The sequence below is a fragment of the Oncorhynchus tshawytscha genome, unplaced genomic scaffold, assembly GCF_018296145.1.
Source record: "Oncorhynchus tshawytscha isolate Ot180627B unplaced genomic scaffold, Otsh_v2.0 Un_contig_17841_pilon_pilon, whole genome shotgun sequence".
NCBI lineage: Eukaryota > Metazoa > Chordata > Actinopteri > Salmoniformes > Salmonidae > Oncorhynchus > Oncorhynchus tshawytscha.
In genome coordinates, this window is record NW_024608297.1 from 18,388 (window position 1) to 40,069 (window position 21,682).

At 49.2% G+C, this 21,682-nt stretch overlaps 1 protein-coding gene across 1 annotated transcript in view; it reads left to right on the forward strand.

Annotated features, from left to right (window-relative positions):
* LOC121843430 (paralemmin-2-like) overlaps positions 1–20,579 on the forward strand; it is a 35,231-nt gene extending 14,652 nt beyond the window's left edge. The window contains exon 2 of the mRNA XM_042313015.1: positions 20,412–20,579. Within this exon, the coding sequence (XP_042168949.1) occupies positions 20,412–20,556 (145 nt within the window). The 3' untranslated portion in view covers positions 20,557–20,579. The remainder of the gene's footprint in view (positions 1–20,411) is intronic.
* The last annotated feature ends 1,103 nt before the right edge of the window (positions 20,580–21,682 follow it).

Below are 21,682 nucleotides of genomic sequence, written 5' to 3' on the forward strand. Positions count from 1 at the left end.
GCTCCAACCAGAGAAGGGAGTTTGTCGGGACGCAGTTCCTTAAGCAGTAAACTAAAGATAATAAACAGTCCTAAACGTTAGAGGTCATATGTTTGTTGTTCTGAGAGACACAGGGAAATCCAGAAAGCCTGTTATAGCTGTACAGTACACCCACAGTTCCCTCTGCAGGCCTTTCTAATCAGGCTTCTCACAGGGCAGCTTTGTGGTCCTCTCCCCGTCTGACTGGTGATTGCTCATATCAATCTGTTGTGTACAATACCGATTAAACTTTGCTGTACCATTATGGTCTGACAAAGGAGCTGATCGCGGACTTTAGGGAAACGGAGGGCCATACTGTTTCTTCCCTCCTTTCAATAGATTTATCACGGAGCCTCAGAGCCTCAAAAAGTTCTAAAACCACTGAGAGCATCTTGACTGGCTGTATCACCGCTTGGTATGGCAAATGCTCGGCGCTACAGAGGGTAGTGCGTACGGCCCAGTACATCGCTGGGGCTGAACCCCTGCCATCCAGGACCTCTATACCAGGCGGTGTCAGTCTCCAGCCATAGATTGTTCTCCCTGCTACTGCACGTCAACCGGTACCGGAGCGCTAAGTCTGGAAGCAACTGAACCCTGAACATCTTCTACCCCCAAGCCATGAGACTGCTAAATAGTTAGTTAAACAGTTAACTAAATAGTTAACACACTGGACTCTACCCAGCACACTGGACTGTACCCCAACACACTCACACATACTTACTTTGACATTCCAATACACACACACACACACACATAACATTTTATTGGTCACATACACGTGGTTAGCAGATGTTATTGGTCACATACACGTGTTTACCAGATGTTATTGGTCACATACACGTGTTTACCAGATGTTATTGTTCACATACACATGGTTAGCAGATGTTATTGGTCACATACACCTGTTTACCAGATGTTATTGGTCACATACACATGGTTAGCAGATGTTATTGGTCACATACACGTGTTTACCAGATGTTATTGGTCACATACACGTGTTTACCAGATGTTATTGGTCACATACACGTGTTTACCAGATGTTATTGTTCACATACACATGGTTAGCAGATGTTATTGGTCACATACACCTGTTTAGCAGATGTTATTGGTCACATACACGTGTTTACCAGATGTTATTGGTCACATACACGTGTTTACCAGATGTTATTGGTCACATACACGTGTTTACCAGATGTTATTGGTCACATACACGTGTTTACCAGATGTTATTGGTCACATACACGTGTTTACCAGATGTTATTGGTCACATACACGTGTTTACCAGATGTTATTGGTCACATACACGTGTTTACCAGATGTTATTGGTCACATACACGTGTTTACCAGATGTTATTGGTCACATACACGTGTTTACCAGATGTTATTGGTCACATACACGTGTTTACCAGATGTTATTGGTCACATACACGTGTTTACCAGATGTTATTGGTCACATACACGTGTTTACCAGATGTTATTGGTCACATACACGTGTTTACCAGATGTTATTGGTCACATACACATGGTTAGCAGATGTTATTGGTCACATACACGTGTTTACCAGATGTTATTGGTCACATACACGTGTTTACCAGATGTTATTGGTCACATACACGTGTTTACCAGATGTTATTGGTCACATACACGTGTTTACCAGATGTTATTGTTCACATACACATGGTTAGCAGATGTTATTGGTCACATACACGTGTTTACCAGATGTTATTGGTCACATACACGTGTTTACCAGATGTTATTGGTCACATACACGTGTTTACCAGATGTTATTGGTCACATACACGTGTTTACCAGATGTTATTGGTCACATACACGTGTTTACCAGATGTTATTGGTCACATACACGTGTTTACCAGATGTTATTGGTCACATACACGTGTTTACCAGATGTTATTGGTCACATACACGTGTTTACCAGATGTTATTGGTCACATACACGTGTTTACCAGATGTTATTGGTCACATACACGTGTTTACCAGATGTTATTGGTCACATACACGTGTTTACCAGATGTTATTGGTCACATACACGTGTTTACCAGATGTTATTGGTCACATACACGTGGTTAGCAGATGTTATTGTTCACATACACGTGTTTACCAGATGTTATTGGTCACATACACGTGTTTACCAGATGTTATTGTTCACATACACATGGTTAGCAGATGTTATTGGTCACATACACGTGTTTACCAGATGTTATTGGTCACATACACGTGTTTACCAGATGTTATTGTTCACATACACGTGTTTACCAGATGTTATTGGTCACATACACGTGTTTACCAGATGTTATTGGTCACATACACGTGTTTACCAGATGTTATTGGTCACATACACGTGTTTACCAGATGTTATTGGTCACATACACATGGTTAGCAGATGTTATTGGTCACATACACGTGTTTACCAGATGTTATTGGTCACATACACGTGTTTACCAGATGTTATTGGTCACATACACGTGTTTACCAGATGTTATTGGTCACATACACGTGTTTACCAGATGTTATTGGTCACATACACGTGTTTACCAGATGTTATTGTTCACATACACATGGTTAGCAGATGTTATTGGTCACATACACCTGTTTACCAGATGTTATTGGTCACATACACATGGTTAGCAGATGTTATTGGTCACATACACGTGTTTACCAGATGTTATTGGTCACATACACGTGGTTAGCAGATGTTATTGGTCACATACACGTGTTTACCAGATGTTATTGGTCACATACACGTGTTTACCAGATGTTATTGGTCACATACACATGGTTAGCAGATGTTATTGGTCACATACACGTGTTTACCAGATGTTATTGGTCACATACACGTGGTTAGCAGATGTTATTGGTCACATACATGTGTTTACCAGATGTTATTGGTCACATACACGTGGTTAGCAGATGTTATTGGTCACATACACGTGTTTACCAGATGTTATTGGTCACATACACGTGTTTACCAGATGTTATTGGTCACATACACGTGTTTACCAGATGTTATTGGTCACATACACGTGTTTACCAGATGTTATTGTTCACATACACATGGTTAGCAGATGTTATTGGTCACATACACGTGTTTACCAGATGTTATTGGTCACATACACGTGTTTACCAGATGTTATTGTTCACATACACGTGTTTACCAGATGTTATTGGTCACATACACGTGTTTACCAGATGTTATTGGTCACATACACGTGTTTACCAGATGTTATTGTTCACATACACATGGTTAGCAGATGTTATTGGTCACATACACCTGTTTACCAGATGTTATTGGTCACATACACGTGTTTACCAGATGTTATTGTTCACATACACATGGTTAGCAGATGTTATTGGTCACATACACCTGTTTAGCAGATGTTATTGCGAGTGAAATGCTTGTGTTTCTAGCTCCAATTTTGCAGTAGTATCTAACAAGTAATATCTAATAATTCCATAACAATACACACATCTAAGTAAAGGAATAAAATAAGAATGAATGAAATAAGAATATGTACATATAAATATATACAAAATATGGATGAGCGATGACCAAGCGGTAGTATTAAATACAGTACATATGAAATGAGTAATGCAAGATATGTAAACATTATTATTAAAGCCTCTTACTGATCCTCGCGCCAATCCCTTTAGCCTCTTACTGATCCCTTCGAGCCAATCCCTTTAGCCTCTTACTGATCCCTTCGCGAGCCAATCCCTTTAGCCTCTTACTGATCCCTTCGCGAGCCAATCCCTTTAGCCTCTTACTGATCCTTCGCGAGCCAATCCCTTTAGCCTCTTACTGATCCCTTCGCGAGCCAATCCCTTTAGCCTCTTACTGATCCCTTCGCGAGCCAATCCCTTTAGCCTCTTACTGATCCCTTCGCGAGCCAATCCCTTTAGCCTCTTACTGATCCCTTCGAGCCAATCCCTTTAGCCTCTTACTGATCCCTTCGCGCCAATCCCTTTAGCCTCTTACTGATCCCTTCGCGAGCCAATCCCTTTAGCCTCTTACTGATCCCTTCGCGCGCCAATCCCTTTAGCCTCTTACTGATCCCTTCACGCGCCAATCCCTTTAGCCTCTTACTGATCCCTTCGCGAGCCAATCCCTTTAGCCTCTTACTGATCCCTTCGCGAGCCAATCCCTTTTAGCCTCTTACTGATCCCTTCGCGAGCCAATCCCTTTAGCCTCTTACTGATCCCTTCGCGAGCCAATCCCTTTAGCCTCTTACTGATCCCTTCGCGAGCCAATCCCTTTAGCCTCTTACTGATCCCTTCGCGAGCCAATCCCTTTAGCCTCTTACTGATCCCTTCGCGAGCCAATCCCTTTAGCCTCTTACTGATCCCTTCGAGCCAATCCCTTTAGCCTCTTACTGATCCCTTCGCGCCAATCCTTTAGCCTCTTACTGATCCTTCGCGAGCCAATCCCTTTAGCCTCTTACTGATCCCTTCGCGCCAATCCCTTTAGCCTCTTACTGATCCCTTCGCGCGCCAATCCCTTTAGCCTCTTACTGATCCCTTCGCGAGCCAATCCCTTTAGCCTCTTACTGATCCCTTCGCGAGCCAATCCCTTTAGCCTCTTACTGATCCCTTCGCGCGCCAATCCCTTTAGCCTCTTACTGATCCCTTCGCGCGCCAATCCCTTTAGCCTCTTACTGATCCCTTCGCGAGCCAATCCCTTTAGCCTCTTACTGATCCCTTCGCGCGCCAATCCCTTTAGCCTCTTACTGATCCCTTCGCGAGCCAATCCCTTTAGCCTCTTACTGATCCCTTCGCGCGCCAATCCCTTTAGCCTCTTACTGTTCCCTTCGCGAGCCAATCCCTTAAGCCTCTTACTGATCCTTCGCGAGCCAATCCCTTTAGCCTCTTACTGATCCCTTCGCGAGCCAATCCCTTTAGCCTCTTACTGATCCTTCGAGCCAATCCCTTTAGCCTCTTACTGATCCTTCGAGCCAATCCCTTAAGCCTCTTACTGATCCCTTCGCGAGCCAATCCCTTTAGCCTCTTACTGATCCTCGCGAGCCAATCCCTTTAGCCTCTTACTGATCCCTTCGCGCGCCAATCCCTTTAGCCTCTTACTGTTCCCTTCGCGAGCCAATCCCTTTAGCCTCTTACTGATCCCTTCGTGAGCCAATCTCTTTAGCCTCTTACTGATCCTTCGCGAGCCAATCCCTTTAGCCTCTTACTGATCCCTTCGCGCGCCAATCCCTTTAGCCTCTTACTGATCCCTTCACGAGCCAATCCCTTTAACCTCTTACTGATCCCTTCGCGCAACAATCCCTTTAGCCTGTTACTGATCCCTTCGCGCGCCAATCCCTTTAGCCTCTTACTGATCCCTTCGCGAGCCAATCCCTTTAGCCTCTTACTGATCCCTTCGCGAGCCAAACCCTTTAGCCTCTTACTGATCCCTTCGCGAGCCAATCCCTTTAGCCTCTTACTGATCCCTTCGCGGGCCAATCCCTTTAGCCTCTTGCTGATCCCTTCGCGAGCCAATCCCTTTAGCCTCTTACTGATCCCTTCGCGCGCCAATCCCTTTAGCCTCTTACTGATCCTTCGCGAGCCAATCCCTTTAGCATCTTACTGATCCCTTCGCGCGCCAATCCCTTTAGCCTCTTACTGATCCTTCGCGAGCCAATCCCTTTAGCCTCTTGCTGATCCCTTCGCGCGCCAATCCCTTTAGCCTCTTGCTGATCCCTTCGCGAGCCAATCCCTTTAGCATCTTACTGATCCCTTCGCGCGCCAATCCCTTTAGCCTCTTACTGATCCCTTCGCGAGCCAATCCCTTTAGCCTCTTGCTGATCCCTTCGCGCGCCAATCCCTTTAGCCTCTTGCTGATCCTTCGCGAGCCAATCCCTTTAGCATCTTACTGATCCCTTCGCGCGCCAATCCCTTTAGCCTCTTACTGATCCCTTCGCGAGCCAATCCCTTTAGCCTCTTACTGATCCTTCGCGCCAATCCCTTTAGCCTCTTACTGATCCCTTCGCGAGCCAATCCCTTTAACCTCTTACTGATCCCTTCGCGAGCCAATCCCTTTAACCTCTTACTGATCCTTCGCGCAACAATCCCTTTAGCCTGTTACTGATCCCTTCGCGCCAATCCCTTTAGCCTCTTACTGTTCCCTTCACGAGCCAATCCCTTTAGCCTCTTACTGATCCCTTCGTGAGCCAATCTCTTTAGCCTCTTACTGATCCCTTCGCGAGCCAATCCCTTTAGCCTCTTACTGATCCCTTCGCGCCAATCCCTTTAGCCTCTTACTGATCCCTTCGCGAGCCAATCCCTTTAGCCTCTTACTGATCCTTCGCGAGCCAATCCCTTTAACCTCTTACTGATCCCTTCGCGAGCCAATCCCTTTAGCCTCTTACTGATCCCTTCGCGAGCCAATCCCTTTAGCCTCTTACTGATCCCTTCGCGAGCCAATCCCTTAAGCCTCTTACTGATCCCTTCGCGAGCCAATCCCTTTAGCCTCTTACTGATCCCTTCGCGAGCCAATCCCTTTAGCCTCTTACTGATCCCTTCGCGCGCCAATCCCTTTAGCCTCTTACTGTTCCCTTCGCGAGCCAATCCCTTTAGCCTCTTACTGATCCTTCGTGAGCCAATCTCTTTAGCCTCTTACTGATCCCTTCGCGAGCCAATCCCTTTAGCCTCTTACTGATCCCTTCGCGCGCCAATCCCTTTAGCCTCTTACTGATCCTTCGCGAGCCAATCCCTTTAACCTCTTACTGATCCCTTCGCGCAACAATCCCTTTAGCCTGTTACTGATCCTTCGCGCGCCAATCCCTTTAGCCTCTTACTGATCCTTCGCGAGCCAATCCCTTTAGCCTCTTACTGATCCCTTCGCGAGCCAAACCCTTTAGCCTCTTACTGATCCCTTCGCGAGCCAATCCCTTTAGCCTCTTACTGATCCCTTCAAGGGCCAATCCCTTTAGCCTCTTGCTGATCCTTCGCGAGCCAATCCCTTTAGCCTCTTACTGATCCCTTCGCGCGCCAATACCTTTAGCATCTTACTGATCCCTTCGCGCCAATCCCTTTAGCCTCTTACTGATCCCTTCGCGAGCCAATCCCTTTAGCCTCTTACTGATCCTTCGCGCGCCAATCCCTTTAGCCTCTTACTGATCCCTTCGCGAGCCAATCCCTTTAGCCTCTTACTGATCCCTTCGCGAGCCAATCCCTTTAGCCTCTTACTGATCCCTTCACGAGCCAATCCCTTTAGCCTCTTACTGATCCCTTCGCGAGCCAATCCCTTTAGCCTCTTACTGATCCCTTCGCGAGCCAATCCCTTTAGCCTCTTACTGATCCCTTCGCGAGCCAATCCCTTTAGCCTCTTACTGATCCCTTCACGAGCCAATCCCTTTAGCCTCTTACTGATCCCTTCGCGCGCCAATCCCTTTAGCCTCTTGCTGATCCCTTCGCGCCAATCCCTTTAGCCTCTTACTGATCCCTTCGTGCGCCAATCCCTTTAGCCTCTTACTGATCCCTTCGTGCGCCAATCCCTTTAGCCTCTTACTGATCCCTTCGCGAGCCAATCCCTTTAGCCTCTTACTGATCCCTTCGCGCGCCAATCCCTTTAGCCTCTTACTGATCCCTTCGCACGCCAATCCCTTTAGCAGGATGGATTTGACAACATCCAGTGAAATGGCAGAGAATTCAAACTACAGAATCAATATTCACGAAAATATAAGTGTAATACATCAAAATAAAGCTTATCTTCATGTTCATCCAATAATCCACTGTATGTTTCAAAAGGCTTTACGGCGAAATGCGATTATCTGAGGACAGCGCCCCCGCATACAAACGCATGAAAATCATTTTCAACCAGGCAGGTGGCGACACAAAAATCAGAAATAATGATATAATTATAATATATAATTCATGCCTTACCTTTGAAGATCTTCTTCTGTTGTCACTCCAAAATGTCCCAGAAACATCACAAATGGTCCTTTTGGTCGATAATGTCCTTCTTTATATTTATATCCCCAAAATGTCGATTTATTTGGCGCGTTTGATTTAGAAATATTCCAACTCGCCCAAAATGCATAGTATCTAATAAGTTACCTGTAATAATAAATAATAATAAATAGATAATATAATATAATAAATTGCACATGCTGTTGTGCAAATGGAATAGACAACAGGTGGAAATTATAGGCAATTAGCAAGACACCCCCAATAAAGGAGTGGTTCTGCAGGTGATAACCGCAGACCACTTCTCAGTTCCTATGCTTCCTGGCTGATGCTTTGGTCACTTTTGAATGCTGGTGGTGCTTTCACTCTAGTGGTAGCATGAGACGGAGTCTACAACCCACACAAGTGGTTCAGGTAGTGCAGCTCATCCAGGATGATACATCAATGCGAGCTGTGGCAAGAAGGTTTGATGTGTCTGTCAGCGTAGTGTCCAGAGCATGGAGGCTCTACCAGGAGACAGGCCAGTACATCAGGAGACGTGGAGGAGGCCATAGGAGGGCAACAACCTAGCAGCAGGACCGCTACCTCTGCCTTTGTGCAAGGAGGAGCAGGAGGAGCACTGCCAGAGCCCTGCAAAATGACTTCCAGCAGGCCACAAATGTGCATGTGTCTGCTCAAACGGTCAGAAACAGACTCCATGAGGGTGGTATGAGGGCCCGACGTCCACAGGTGGGGGTTGTGCTTACAGCCCAACACTGTGCAGGATGTTTGGCATTTGCCAGAGAACACCAAGATTGGCAAATTCGCCACTGGCGCCCTGTGCTCTTCACAGATGACAGCAGGTTCACACTGAGCACATGTGACAGACGTGACAGTCTGGAGACGCCGTGGAGAACGTTCTGCTGCCTGCAACATCCTCCAGCATGACCGGTTTGGCGGTGGGTCAGTCATGGTGTGGGGTGGCATTTCTTTGGGGAGCCGCATAGCTCTCCATGTGCTCGCCAGAGGTAGCCTGACTGCCATTAGGTACCGAGATGAGATCCTCAGACCCCTTGTGAGACCATATGCTGGTGCGGTTGGCCCTGGGTTCCTCCTAATGCAAGACAATGCTAGACCTCAAGTGGCTGGAGTGTGTCAGCAGTTCCTGCAAGAGGAAGGCATTGATGCTATGGACTGGCCCGCCTGTTCCCAGACCTGAATCCAATTGAGCACATCTGGGACATCATGTCTCGCTCCATCCACCAACGCCACGTTGCACCACAGACTGTCCAGGAGTTGGCGGATGCTTTAGTCCAGGTCTGGGAGGAGATCCCTCAGGAGACCATCCGCCACCTCATCAGGAGCATGCCCAGGCGTTGTAGGGAGGTCATACAGGCACGTGGAGGCCACACACACTACTGAGCCTCATTTTGACTTGTTTTAAGGACATTACATCAAAGTTGGATCAGCCTGTAGTGTGGTTTTCCACTTTAATTTTGACTCCAAATCCAGACCTCTATAGGTTGATAAATTTGATTTCCATTGATCATTTTTGTGTGATTTTGTTGTCAGTACATTCAACTATGTAAAGAAAAAAGTATTTAATAAGAATATTTCATTCATTCAGATCTAAGATGTGTTATTTTAGTGCTCCCTTTATTTTTTTTGTAGTGTTCAGTTGCACCACTTGAGGGAAGCAGAGCCAGTATATTTCCTGTTAGTCTGAGATGTCTGGGTGAATGTGGGACAGGCTCAGTGCTGTACAGTGACTTTACACTGAGATAGCTCCATAAATTCTCTGTCTCTGTTTCTGTCACTTTCTCTGTCTCTGTCTCTGTCTCTGTCTGTCTCTGTCTTTGTCTCTGTCTATGTCTCTGTTTCTGTCTGTCTCTGTTTGTCTCTGGCACTGTCTCTGTCTATGTCTCTGTTTCTGTCTGTCTCTGTCTCTGTCACTGTCTCTGTCTCTGTCTGTCTCTGGCACTGTCTCTGTTTCTGTCTGTCTCTGTCTCTGTCTATGTCTCTGTCACTGTCACTGTCTCTGTCTCTGTCACTGTCTCTGTCTCTGTCACTGTCACTGTCTCTGTCTCTGTCTCTGTCACTGTCACTGTCACTGTCACTGTCACTGTCACTGTCACTGTCTCTGTCTCTGTCTCGGTTTCTGTCTGTCTCTGTCACTGTCACTGTCTCTGTCTCTGTCTCTGTCTCTGTCACTGTCTCTGTCTCTGTCTCTGTCTCTGTCTGTCTCTGGCACTGTCTCTGTCTATGTCTCTGTTTCTGTCTGTCTCTGTCTCTGTCTCTGTCACTGTCTCTGTCTCTGTCTCTGTCACTGTCACTGTCTGTCTCTGTTTCTGTCTGTCTCTGTCTCTGTCACTGTCTCTGTCTATGTCTCTGTTTCTGTCTCTGTCTCTGTCTCTGTCACTCTCTCTGTCTCTGTCTCTGTCTCTGTCTCTGTCACTGTCTCTGTCTCTGTCTCTGTCTCTGTCACTGTCACTTTCTCTGTCACTGTGTCTGTCTCTGTCTCTGTCTCTGTCTCTGTCTCTGTCTCTGTCTCTGTCTCTGTCTCTGTTTGTCTCTGTCTCTGTCTCTGTCTCTGTCTCTGTCTGTCTCTGTCTCTGTCTGTGTCTCTGTCTCTGTCTCTGTCACTGTCACTGTCTCTGTCACTGTCACTGTCTCTGTTTCTGTCTGTCTCTGTCTCTGTCTCTGTTTGTCTCTGGCACTGTCTCTGTCTAATAACCGCCATATGTTCATTGACCTTTTACCTTTTCATTGATTATTAAATGTTTTTGTTGAGAGCCCTCCACTTCTTTCCAATGACTGCTATTCCCAAATATACTGCATACAGACCGTCAGAAGGCTCAGGACCACCTGGCATGATGACTCCTTGCTGTCCCCAGTCCACCTGGTTGTGCTGCTGCTCCAGTTTCAACTGTTCTGCCAACGGCTAGGGAACATACAGACCGTCAGAAGGCTCGGGACCACCTGATATGGTGACTCCTTGCTGTCCCCAGTCCACCTGGTTGTGCTGCTGCTCCAGTTTCAACTGTTCTGCCAACGGCTAGGGAACATACAGACCGAATTACTTAAAAATCATACAATGTGATTTTCTGGATTTTTGTTTTAGATTCCGTCTCTCACAGTTGAAGTGTACCTATGATAAAAATGACAGACCTCTACATGCTTTGTAAGTAGGAAAACCTGCAAAATCGGCAGTGTATCAAATACTTGTTCTCCCCACTGTACATATGAGATGAGTAAAGCAGTATGTAAACATTATTAAAGTGACTAGTGTTCCATTATTAAAGTGACCAGTGATTCCATGTCTATGTACATAGGGCAGCAGTCACTAAGGAGTAACCGGGTGGGAGCCGGCTAGTGATGGTTGTTGAACAGTCTGATGGCCTTGAGATAGAAGCTGTTTTTCAGTCTCTCTGTCCCAGCTTTGATGCACCTCTACTGACCTCGCCTTCTGGATGATAGCGGGGTGAACAGGCCGTGGCTCGGGTGGTTGATATCGTTGATGATCTTTTTGGCCTTCCTGTGACATCGGGTGTTGTAGATGTCCTGGAGGGCAGGTGGTTTTCCCCCGGTGATGCGTTGTGCAGACCTCACTACCCTCTGGAGGGCCCTGCGATTGTGGGCGGTGCAGTTGCCATTCCAGGCAGTGATACAGCCCGACAGGATGCTCTCAATTGTTCATCTGTGAAAAGTTTGTGAGGGTTTTAGGGGCCAAGCGCTGTTGCACCTTCTTCACCACACTGTCTGTGTGGGTGGAACCATTTCAGATCATCAGTGATGTGTACACCGAGGAACTTGAAGCTTTCCACCTTCTCCACCGCTGTTCCGTCGATGTGGATAGAGGCGTGTTCCCTCTGCTGTCTCCTGAAGTCCACGATCAGCACATTCGCTTTGTTGACGTTGAGGAAGAGGTTATTTTCCCGGCACCACTCCGAGGGCCCACACATCCTCCCTGTAGGCCATCTCGTAGTTGCTGGTAATCATGCCTACTACTTTTGTGTTGTCTGCAAACTTGATGATTGAGTTGGAGGCGTGCATGGCCACGCAGTGGTGGATGAACAAGGAGTACAGGAGGGGGCTGAACACGCACCCTTGTGTTTTAGGTGTTACACAGGGCGGGGTTCAGACACAGGGTCTCGAGCTTAACGATGAGCTTGGAGGGTACTATGGTGTTGAAGGCTGAGCTGTGTTCAATTAACAACATTCTTACACAGGTATGCCTCTTCTCCAGATGGGATAGGGCAGTGTGCAGTGCGATGGCGATTTGCATCGTCTGTGGATCTATTGGTGCAGTAAGCACATTGAAGTGGGTCTAGGGTGTCAGGTAAAGAAGAGGATCTTAACTAGCCTCTCAAAGCACTTCATGATGACCTTAAGTGCGTGCTACGTGGCGATAGTCATTTAGTTCAGTTACCTTCGGGAACAGGAACAATGGTGGACATCTTGAAGCATGTGGGGACAGCAGACTGGGATAGGGAGAGATTGAATATGTCCGTAAACACTCCAGCCAGCTGGTCTGCAAATGCTCTGAGGACGCGGCTGGGGATGCCGTCTGGGCCGGCAGCCTTGTGAGGGTTAACACGCTTAAATGTCTTACTCACATCAGCCACAGGGAGTGGTGGGAGAGTGGAGGGAGAGTGGAGGGAGAGTTGGTGAGAGGAAGGAGAGTGGAGAGAGAGTGGGAGTGTGGAGGGAGAGTGGAGGGGGAGTGGGAGAGTGGAGGGAGAGTGGAGGGAGAGTGGGAGAGTGGAGGGAGAGTTGAAGAGAGGAGGGAGAGTTGAAGAGAGGAGGGAGAGTGGTGGGAGGTTGGAGAGTGGAGGGAGAGTGGGAGAGTGGAGGGAGAGTTGGAGAGAGGAAGGAGAGTGGGAGAGAGGAAGAAGAGTGGGAGAGTGGAGGGAGAGTGGAGGGAGAGTGGACAGAGAGTGGTGGGAGGAAGAAGAGTGGGAGAGAGGAGGGAGAGTGGGAGAGAGGAAGAAGAGTGGGAGAGTGGAGGGAGAGTGGAGGGAGAGTGGACAGAGAGTGGTGGGAGAGTTGGAGAGAGGAAGGAGAGTGGGAGAGAGGAAGAAGAGTGGGAGAGTGGAGGGAGAGTGGACAGAGAGTGGTGGGAGGAAGAAGAGTGGGAGAGAGGAGGGAGAGTGGTGGGAGGAAGAAGAGTGGGAGAGAGGAGGGAGAGTGGTGGGAGGAAGAAGAGTGGGAGAGAGGAGGGAGAGTGGGAGAGAGGAAGAAGAGTGGGAGAGTGGAGGGAGAGTGGAGGGAGAGTGGACAGAGAGTGGTGGGAGGAAGAAGAGTGGGAGAGAGGAGGGAGAGTGGTGGGAGGAAGAAGAGTGGGAGAGAGGAGGGAGAGTGGTGGGAGGAAGAAGAGTGGGAGAGTGGAAGGAGAGTGGGAGAGAGGAAGAAGAGTGGGAGAGTGGAGGGAGAGTGGAGGGAGAGTGGACAGAGAGTGGTGGGAGGAAGAAGAGTGGGAGAGAGGAGGGAGAGTGGTGGGAGGAAGAAGAGTGGGAGAGAGGAGGGAGAGTGGTGGGAGGAAGAAGAGTGGGAGAGAGGAAGGAGAGTGGGAGAGAGGAAGAAGAGTGGGAGAGTGGAGGGAGAGTGGAGGGAGAGTGGACAGAGAGTGGTGGGAGGAAGAAGAGTGGGAGAGAGGAGGGAGAGTGGTGGGAGGAAGAAGAGTGGGAGAGAGGAGGGAGAGTGGTGGGAGGAAGAAGAGTGGGAGAGTGGAGGGAGAGTGGAGGGAGAGTGGAGGGAGAGTGGGAGAGTGGTGGGAGGAAGAAGAGTGGGAGAGTGGAGGGAGAGTGGAGGGAGAGTGGAGGGAGAGAGGAGGGAGAGAGGAGGGAGAGTGGAGGGAGAGAGGAGGGAGAGTGGAGGGAGAGAGGGGAGAGTGGAGGAGAGAGAGGAGGGAGAGTGGAGGGAGAGTGGAGGGAGAGAGGAGGGAGAGTGGAGGGAGAGTGGAGGGAGAGTGGAGGGAGAGTGGAGGGAGAGAGGAGGGAGAGAGTAGGGAGAGTGGAGGGAGAGAGGAGGGAGAGTGGAGGGAGAGAGGAGGGAGAGGAGGGAGAGTGGAGGGAGAGTGGAGGGAGAGAGGAGGGAGAGTGGGAGAGAGGAAGAAGAGTGGGAGAGAGGAGGGAGAGTGGACAGAGAGTGGTGGGAGGAAGAAGAGTGGGAGAGAGGAGGGAGAGTGGTGGGAGGAAGAAGAGTGGGAGAGAGGAGGGAGAGTGGTGGGAGGAAGAAGAGTGGGAGAGAGGAGGGAGAGTGGTGGGAGGAAGAAGAGTGGGAGAGAGGAGGGAGAGTGGTGGGAGGAAGAAGAGTGGGAGAGAGGAGGGAGAGTGGGGAGAGGAAGGAGAGTGGTGGGAGGAAGAAGAGTGGGAGAGAGGAGGGAGAGTTGGAGAGAGGAGGGAGAGTGGGGAGAGAGGAGGGAGAGTGGTGGGAGGAAGAAGAGTGGGAGAGAGGAGGGAGAGTTGGAGAGAGGAAGGAGAGTGGGAGAGAGGAAGAAGAGTGGGAGAGTGGAGGGAGAGTGGGAGAGAGGAGGGAGAGTGGGAGAGAGGAGGGAGAGTGGTGGGAGGAAGAAGAGTGGGAGAGAGGAGGGAGAGTGGGAGAGAGGAGGGAGAGTGGGAGAGAGGAGGGAGAGTGGTGGGAGGAAGAAGAGTGGGAGAGAGGAGGGAGAGTGGGAGAGAGGAGGGAGAGTGGGAGAGAGGAGGGAGAGTGGTGGGAGGAAGAAGAGTGGGAGAGAGGAGGGAGAGTGGGAGAGAGGAGGGAGAGTGGTGGGAGGAAGAAGAGTGGGAGAGAGGAGGGAGAGTTGGAGAGAGGAAGGAGAGTGGGAGAGAGGAAGAAGAGTGGGAGAGTGGAGGGAGAGTGGACAGAGAGTGGTGGGAGGAAGAAGAGTGGGAGAGAGGAGGGAGAGTGGTGGGAGGAAGAAGAGTGGGAGAGAGGAGGGAGAGTGGTGGGAGGAAGAAGAGTGGGAGAGAGGAGGGAGAGTGGGAGAGAGAGGAAGAAGAGTGGGAGAGTGGAGGGAGAGTGGAGGGAGAGTGGACAGAGAGTGGTGGGAGGAAGAAGAGTGGGAGAGAGGAGGGAGAGTGGTGGGAGGAAGAAGAGTGGGAGAGAGGAGGGAGAGTGGTGGGAGGAAGAAGAGTGGGAGAGTGGAAGGAGAGTGGGAGAGAGGAAGAAGAGTGGGAGAGTGGAGGGAGAGTGGAGGGAGAGTGGACAGAGAGTGGTGGGAGGAAGAAGAGTGGGAGAGAGGAGGGAGAGTGGTGGGAGGAAGAAGAGTGGGAGAGAGGAGGGAGAGTGGTGGGAGGAAGAAGAGTGGGAGAGAGGAAGGAGAGTGGGGAGAGAGGAAGAAGAGTGGGAGAGTGGAGGGAGAGTGGAGGGAGAGTGGACAGAGAGTGGTGGGAGGAAGAAGAGTGGGAGAGAGGAGGGAGAGTGGTGGGAGGAAGAAGAGTGGGAGAGAGGAGGGAGAGTGGTGGGAGGAAGAAGAGTGGGAGAGTGGAGGGAGAGTGGAGGGAGAGTGGAGGGAGAGTGGGAGAGTGGTGGGAGGAAGAAGAGTGGGAGAGTGGAGGGAGAGTGGAGGAGAGGAGGGAGAGTGGAGGGAGAGAGGAGGGAGAGTGGAGGGAGAGAGGAGGGAGAGTGGAGGGAGAGAGGAGAGGAGAGTGGAGGGAGAGTGGAGGGAGAGTGGAGGGAGAGAGGAGGGAGAGTAGGGAGAGTGGAGGGAGAGAGGAGGGAGAGTGGAGGGAGAGAGGAGGGAGAGGAGGGAGAGTGGAGGGAGAGTGGAGGGAGAGAGGAGGGAGAGTGGGGAGAGAGGAAGAAGAGTGGGAGAGTGGAGGGAGAGCTGGAGAGAGGAAGGAGAGTTGGAGAGAGGAAGGAGAGTGGGAGAGTGGAGGGAGAGCTGGAGAGAGGAAGAAGAGTGGGAGAGTGGAGGGAGAGTGGAGGGAGAGTGGGAGAGTGGTGGGAGGAAGAAGAGTGGGAGAGTGGAGGGAGAGTGGAGGGGAGAGAGGAGGGAGAGTGGAGGGAGGAAGAAGAGTGGGAGAGTGGAGGGAGAGTGGAGGGAGTGGAGGGAGAGTGGGAGAGTGGTGGGAGGAAGAAGAGTGGGAGAGTGGAGGGAGAGTGGAGGGAGAGAGGAGGGAGAGAGGAGGGAGAGTGGAGGGAGAGAGGAGGGAGAGTGGAGGGAGAGAGGAGGGAGAGAGGAGGGAGAGAAGTGGGAGAGTGGAGGGAGAGAGGAGGGAGAGAGGAGGGAGAGTGGAGGGAGAGAGGAGGGAGAGAGTGGAGGGAGAGGAGGGAGAGAGGAGGGAGAGAGGAGGGAGAAGAGGGAGAGTGGAGGGAGAGAGGGAGGGAGAGAGGAGGGAGAGTGGAGGGAGAGTGGAGGGAGAGAGGAGGGAGAGTGGGAGAGAGGAAGAAGAGTGGGAGAGTGGAGGGAGAGCTGGAGAGAGGAAGGAGAGTGGGAGAGTGGAGGGAGAGCTGGAGAGAGGAAGAAGAGTGGGAGAGTGGAGGGAGAGTGGTGGGAGGAAGAAGAGTGGGAGAGTGGAGGGAGAGTGGAGGGAGAGAGGGAGGGAGAGTGGAGGGAGAGAGGAGGGAGAGAGGAGGGAGAGAGGAGGGAGAGAGGAGGGAGAGTGGTGGGAGAGTGGAGGGAGAGAGGAGGGAGAGTGGAGGGAGAGTGGAGGGAGAGAGGAGGGAGAGTGGAGAGAGGAAGAAGAGTGGGAGAGTGGAGGGAGAGCTGGAGAGAGGAAGGAGAGTGGGAGAGTGGAGGGAGAGCTGGAGAGAGGAAGAAGAGTGGGAGAGTGGAGGGAGAGTGGTGGGAGGAAGAAGAGTGGGAGAGTGGAGGGAGAGTGGAGGGAGAGAGGAGGGAGAGAGGAGGGAGAGGGAGGGAGAGAGGAGGGAGAGTGGTGGGAGAGTGGAGGGAGAGAGGAGGGAGAGTGGAGGGAGAGAGGGAGAGTGGTGGGAGGAAGAAGAGTGGGAGAGTGGAGGGAGAGTGGAGGGAGAGTGGAGGGAGAGAGGAGGGAGAGTGGTGGGAGAGTGGAGGGAGAGAGGAGGGAGAGTGGAGGGAGAGTGGTGGGAGAGTGGAGGGAGAGAGGAGGGAGAGAGGAGGGAGAGTGGAGGGAGAGAGGAGGGGAGAGAGGAGGGAGAGTGGAGGGAGAGAGGAGGGAGAGTGGAGGGAGAGAGGAGGGAGAGGAGGGGAGAGGAGGGAGAGTGGAGGGAGAGAGGAGGGAGAGTGGAGGGAGAGAGGAGGGTGAGTGGAGGGAGAGAGGAGGGAGAGGGAGGGAGCAGAAAAAGTGAAAGTGAGAAAAAAAAGGGGAGAGGGGAGTGACCTCGGACCACAGAGACGATGTTTGTGTTTTCAACACGGTGGTCTTTGTCATGTTGTTATTGTTTGTGAGTTGTCTTTGACCATGTTGGTATTGACCAGTTGGATTTATTTTTAGGTATTTATTTAACTTCTAGACAAGTCAGTTAACAACAAATTCTTATTTACAATGACAGCCTACCTGGACGAGCCTATCTGGCCAAACCTGGACGATGGCCATTGTGAACCACCTTATGGGACTCCCAATCATGGCCTTGTTCACGGGTGCAGATTTTATTTTTATTTATTTTTTTACCTTTATTTAACTAGGCAAGTCAGTTAAGAACAAATTCTTATTTTCAATGACGGCCTAGGAACAGTGGGTTGACCGCCTGTTCAGGGGCAGAACGACAGATTTGTACCTTGTCAGCTTTGGGGTTTGAACTTGCAACCTTCCGGTTACTAGTCCAACACTCTAACCACTAGGCCACCCTCCCGCCCCCGAGATGTTGGTATTGACCACAGGGATGCAGGTGTTGGTATTGACCACGGGGGTGCAGGTGTTGGTAATTGACCACGGGGTGCAGGTGTTGGTATTGACCACGGGGTGCAGGTGTTGGTATTGACCACGGGGGTGCAGGTGTTGGTATTGACCACGGGGGTGCAGTTGTTGGTATTGACCACGGGGTGCAGATGTTGGTATTGACCACGGGGTGCAGGTGTTGGTAATTGACCACGGGGTGCAGGTGTTGGTATTGACCACGGGGGTGCAGGTGTTGGTATTGACCACGGGGTGCAGATGTTGGTATTGACCACGGGGGTGCAGGTGTTGGTATTGACCACGGGGTGCAGTTGTTGGTATTGACCACGGGGGTGCAGATGTTGGTATTGACCACAGGGGTGCAGGTGTTGGTAATTGACCACGGGGTGCAGGTGTTGGTATTGACCACGGGGTGCAGGTGTTGTTGTTGACCACGGGGTGCAGGTGTTGGTAATTGACCACGGGGGTGCAGGTGTTGGTATTGACCACGGGGGTGCAGGTGTTGGTATTGACCAGATGTCAGTGTTGACCATCGCAGTAGAACTCTATGAACCCCCTATGGTCCCTGGTCTATAGTAGTGCACTATATAGGGAATAGGGCTCTGGTCTATAGTAGTGCACTATATAGGGAATAGGGCTCTGGTCTATAGTAGTGCACTATATAGGGAATAGGGCTCTGGTCTATAGTAGTGCACTATATAGGGAATAGGGTTCCATAGGGCTCTGGTCTAAAGTAGTGCACTATATAGGGAATAGGGTGGACTAAGAGATGGAATCTTGGGAAGCTTCCTTGTTATTACTGACCATGGAACTTTTGAGGCATTCTGGAACCCTCTTGCAGTATACAATGGCAGGAAATGACCAGGGAGGAGGCAGGGGGGTTCCTCTGAACGATGCTTCCTGATTGGCTAGCCAGCAAAAATAATAACCCAAACCCAGGTCCTCTGGGATAAATGGAATGTGTGTGTGTGTGTGTGTGTGTGTGTGTGTGTGTGTGTGTGTGTGTGTGTGTGTGTGTGTGTGTGTGTGTGTGTGTGTGTGTGTGTGTGTGTGTGTGTGTGTGTGTGCGTGTGCGCGTGTGCGCGTGTGTGTGTGTGTTTGTGTGTGTCGGAAGTCGGAAGTTTACATACACCTTAGCCAAATACATTTAAACTTTGTTTTTCACAATTCCTGACATTTAAATCCTAGTAAAAATCCCTATTTTAGGTGAGTTAGGATCACCACTTTATTTTAAAAATGGGGACCTGACAGAGCCTGAGAGGATCTGCAGAGATGAATGGGAGAAACTCCCCAAATACAGGTGTGCCAAGCTTGTAGCGTCATACCCAAGAAGACTGGAGGCTGTAATCGCTGCCAAAGGTGCTTCAACAAAGTACTGAGTAAAAGGTCTGAATACTAATGTAAATGTAATATTTCATTATTTTATTTATACATTTGCATAAATATCTAATAACCTGTTTTTGCTTGGTCATTATGGGGTGTTTTGTGTACTTTGAGGGAAAAAAAACAATGTAATCCATTTTAGAATAAGGCCGTAACGTAACAAAATGTGGAAAAAGTCGAGGGGTCTGAATATTTTCCGAAGGCTCTGTACCTAGTTACTTATTGGTTGTAAACAACGGAACACAGACTGATGTGGCTTGGAGGCTTGGTGGTAGAACTGTTTAGAAGCCTTGGCCCCACGGTACCGCTTGCCGTGCGGTAGCAGAGAAATATACACGACCCAAAAGAAATATCCTCTGTATCAGGCTGAACCTGTCATATCTGAACGGACACAGGTAGAGGTTAAGACTGGTACAGCCTCCCCCTGTCTAACAGGAGACCAGACAGGTAGAGGTTAAGACTGGTACAGCCTCCCCCTTTCTAACAGGAGACCAGACAGGTAGAGGTTAAGACTGGTACAGCCTCCCCCTGTCTAACAGGAGACCAGACAGGTAGAGGTTAAGACTGGTACAGCCTCCCCCTTTCTAACAGGAGACCAGACAGGTAGAGGTTAAGACTGGTACAGCCTCCCCTGTCTAACAGGAGACCAGACAGGTAGAGGTTAAGACTGGTACAGCCTCCCCTGTCTAACAGGAGACCAGACAGGTACCAGAAAGGTGTGGCCAATTTACACCAATCAGAGCCATTACCAGAAAGGCGTGACCAATTTACACCAATCAGAGCCATTACCAGAAATGCTTGGCCAATTTACACCAATCAGAGCCATTTCCAGAAAGGAGTGGCAGCTTTACACCAATCAGAGCCATTACCAGAAAGGCGTGGCCAATTTACACCAATAAGAGCCATTACCAGAAAGGCCTCCTGCTCATACTAACATCACGTCACCATGTGTTGCTGTTCCATTGTTCCACACTGGATTTGGAGGAATAGAGAATGTGTTGTGTTTCTTCCTAACATGGTGGATTTTACGTTACGAGGTCCGGAGCCTGCTGCTTTTCTGTCCTACTTCATCATTCATGTTACACAGCTGGTGTCCAAGGTCTAAATCAGTCCCTGATTAGAGGGGAACAATGACAACAGGGTGGAACTGGCTTCAAGGTCCAGAGTTGAGTTTGACCACCCAAAAATACCAAGCCACTCATATGAAATAGTTGTAGTTAAAATCCTTTATTTGATCCATTTAGGATGATTTAAAAGGTTTTTTTTCATGGTTTCTTTTTTGTTCTTTCATTGTAGGTTGGAGTCAGAGATTGGTCTGTTGGAGAGCGAGGAGTGTCAGATCTCAGCTAAAGAACAGATGCTCAGAGAGAGACTGAAGAAGACTGAGAGGTCCATAGAAGACCTACAGAAAGTAAGAGAACATTCATCTACACAGAGATAGAGAGAGAACATTCATCTACACAGAGAAAGAGAACATTCATCTACACAGAGAGAGAGAGAGAGAGAGAGAGAGAGAGAGAGAGAACATTCATCTACACAGAGAGAGAGAGAACATTCATCTACACAGAGAGAGAGAACATTCATCTACACAGAGAGAGAGGACAGTCATCTACACAGAGAGAGAGAGAGAGAACATTAATCTACACAGAGAGAGAGGACATTCATCTACAGAGAGAGAGAGAGAGAACATTCATTACTCTACACAGAGAAGGAGAACATTCATCTACACAGAGAGAACATTCATCTACACAGAGAGAGAACATTCATTACTCTACACAGAGATAGAGAACATTCATTACTCTACACAGAAAAATAGAGAACATTCATCTACACAGAGAGAACATTCATCTACACAGAGAGAGAACATTCATTACTCTACACAGAGAGAGAACATTCATTACTCTACAAAGAGAGAGAACATTCATTACTCTACTCAGAGAGAGAACATTCATTACTCTACACAGAGAGAGAGAGAACATTCATTACTCTACACGGAGAAAGAGAACATTCATTACTCTACTCAGAGAGAGAACATTCATTACTCTACACAGAGAGAGAGAACATTCATTACTCTACACAGAGAGAGAGAGAACATTCATTACTCTACTCAGAGAGAGAACATTCATTACTCTACTCAGAGAGAGAACATTCATTACTCTACTCAGAGAGAGAACATGCATTACTCTACACAGAGAGAGAGAACATTCATTACTCTACACAGAGATAGAGAACATTCATTACTCTACACAGAGAGAGAGAACATTCATTACTCTACACAGAGAGATAGAGAACATTCATTACTCTACACAGAGAGAGAGAACATTCATTACTCTACTCAGAGAGAGAGAACATTCATTACTCTACTCAGAGAGAGAACATTCATTACTCTACTCAGAGAGAGAACATTCATTACTCTACTCAGAGAGAGAACATTCATTACTCTACTCAGAGAGAGAACATTCATTACTCTACTCAGAGAGAGAACATTCATTACTCTACTCAGAGAGAGAGAACATTCATTACTCTACTCAGAGAGAGAGAACATTCATTACTCTACACAGAGAGAG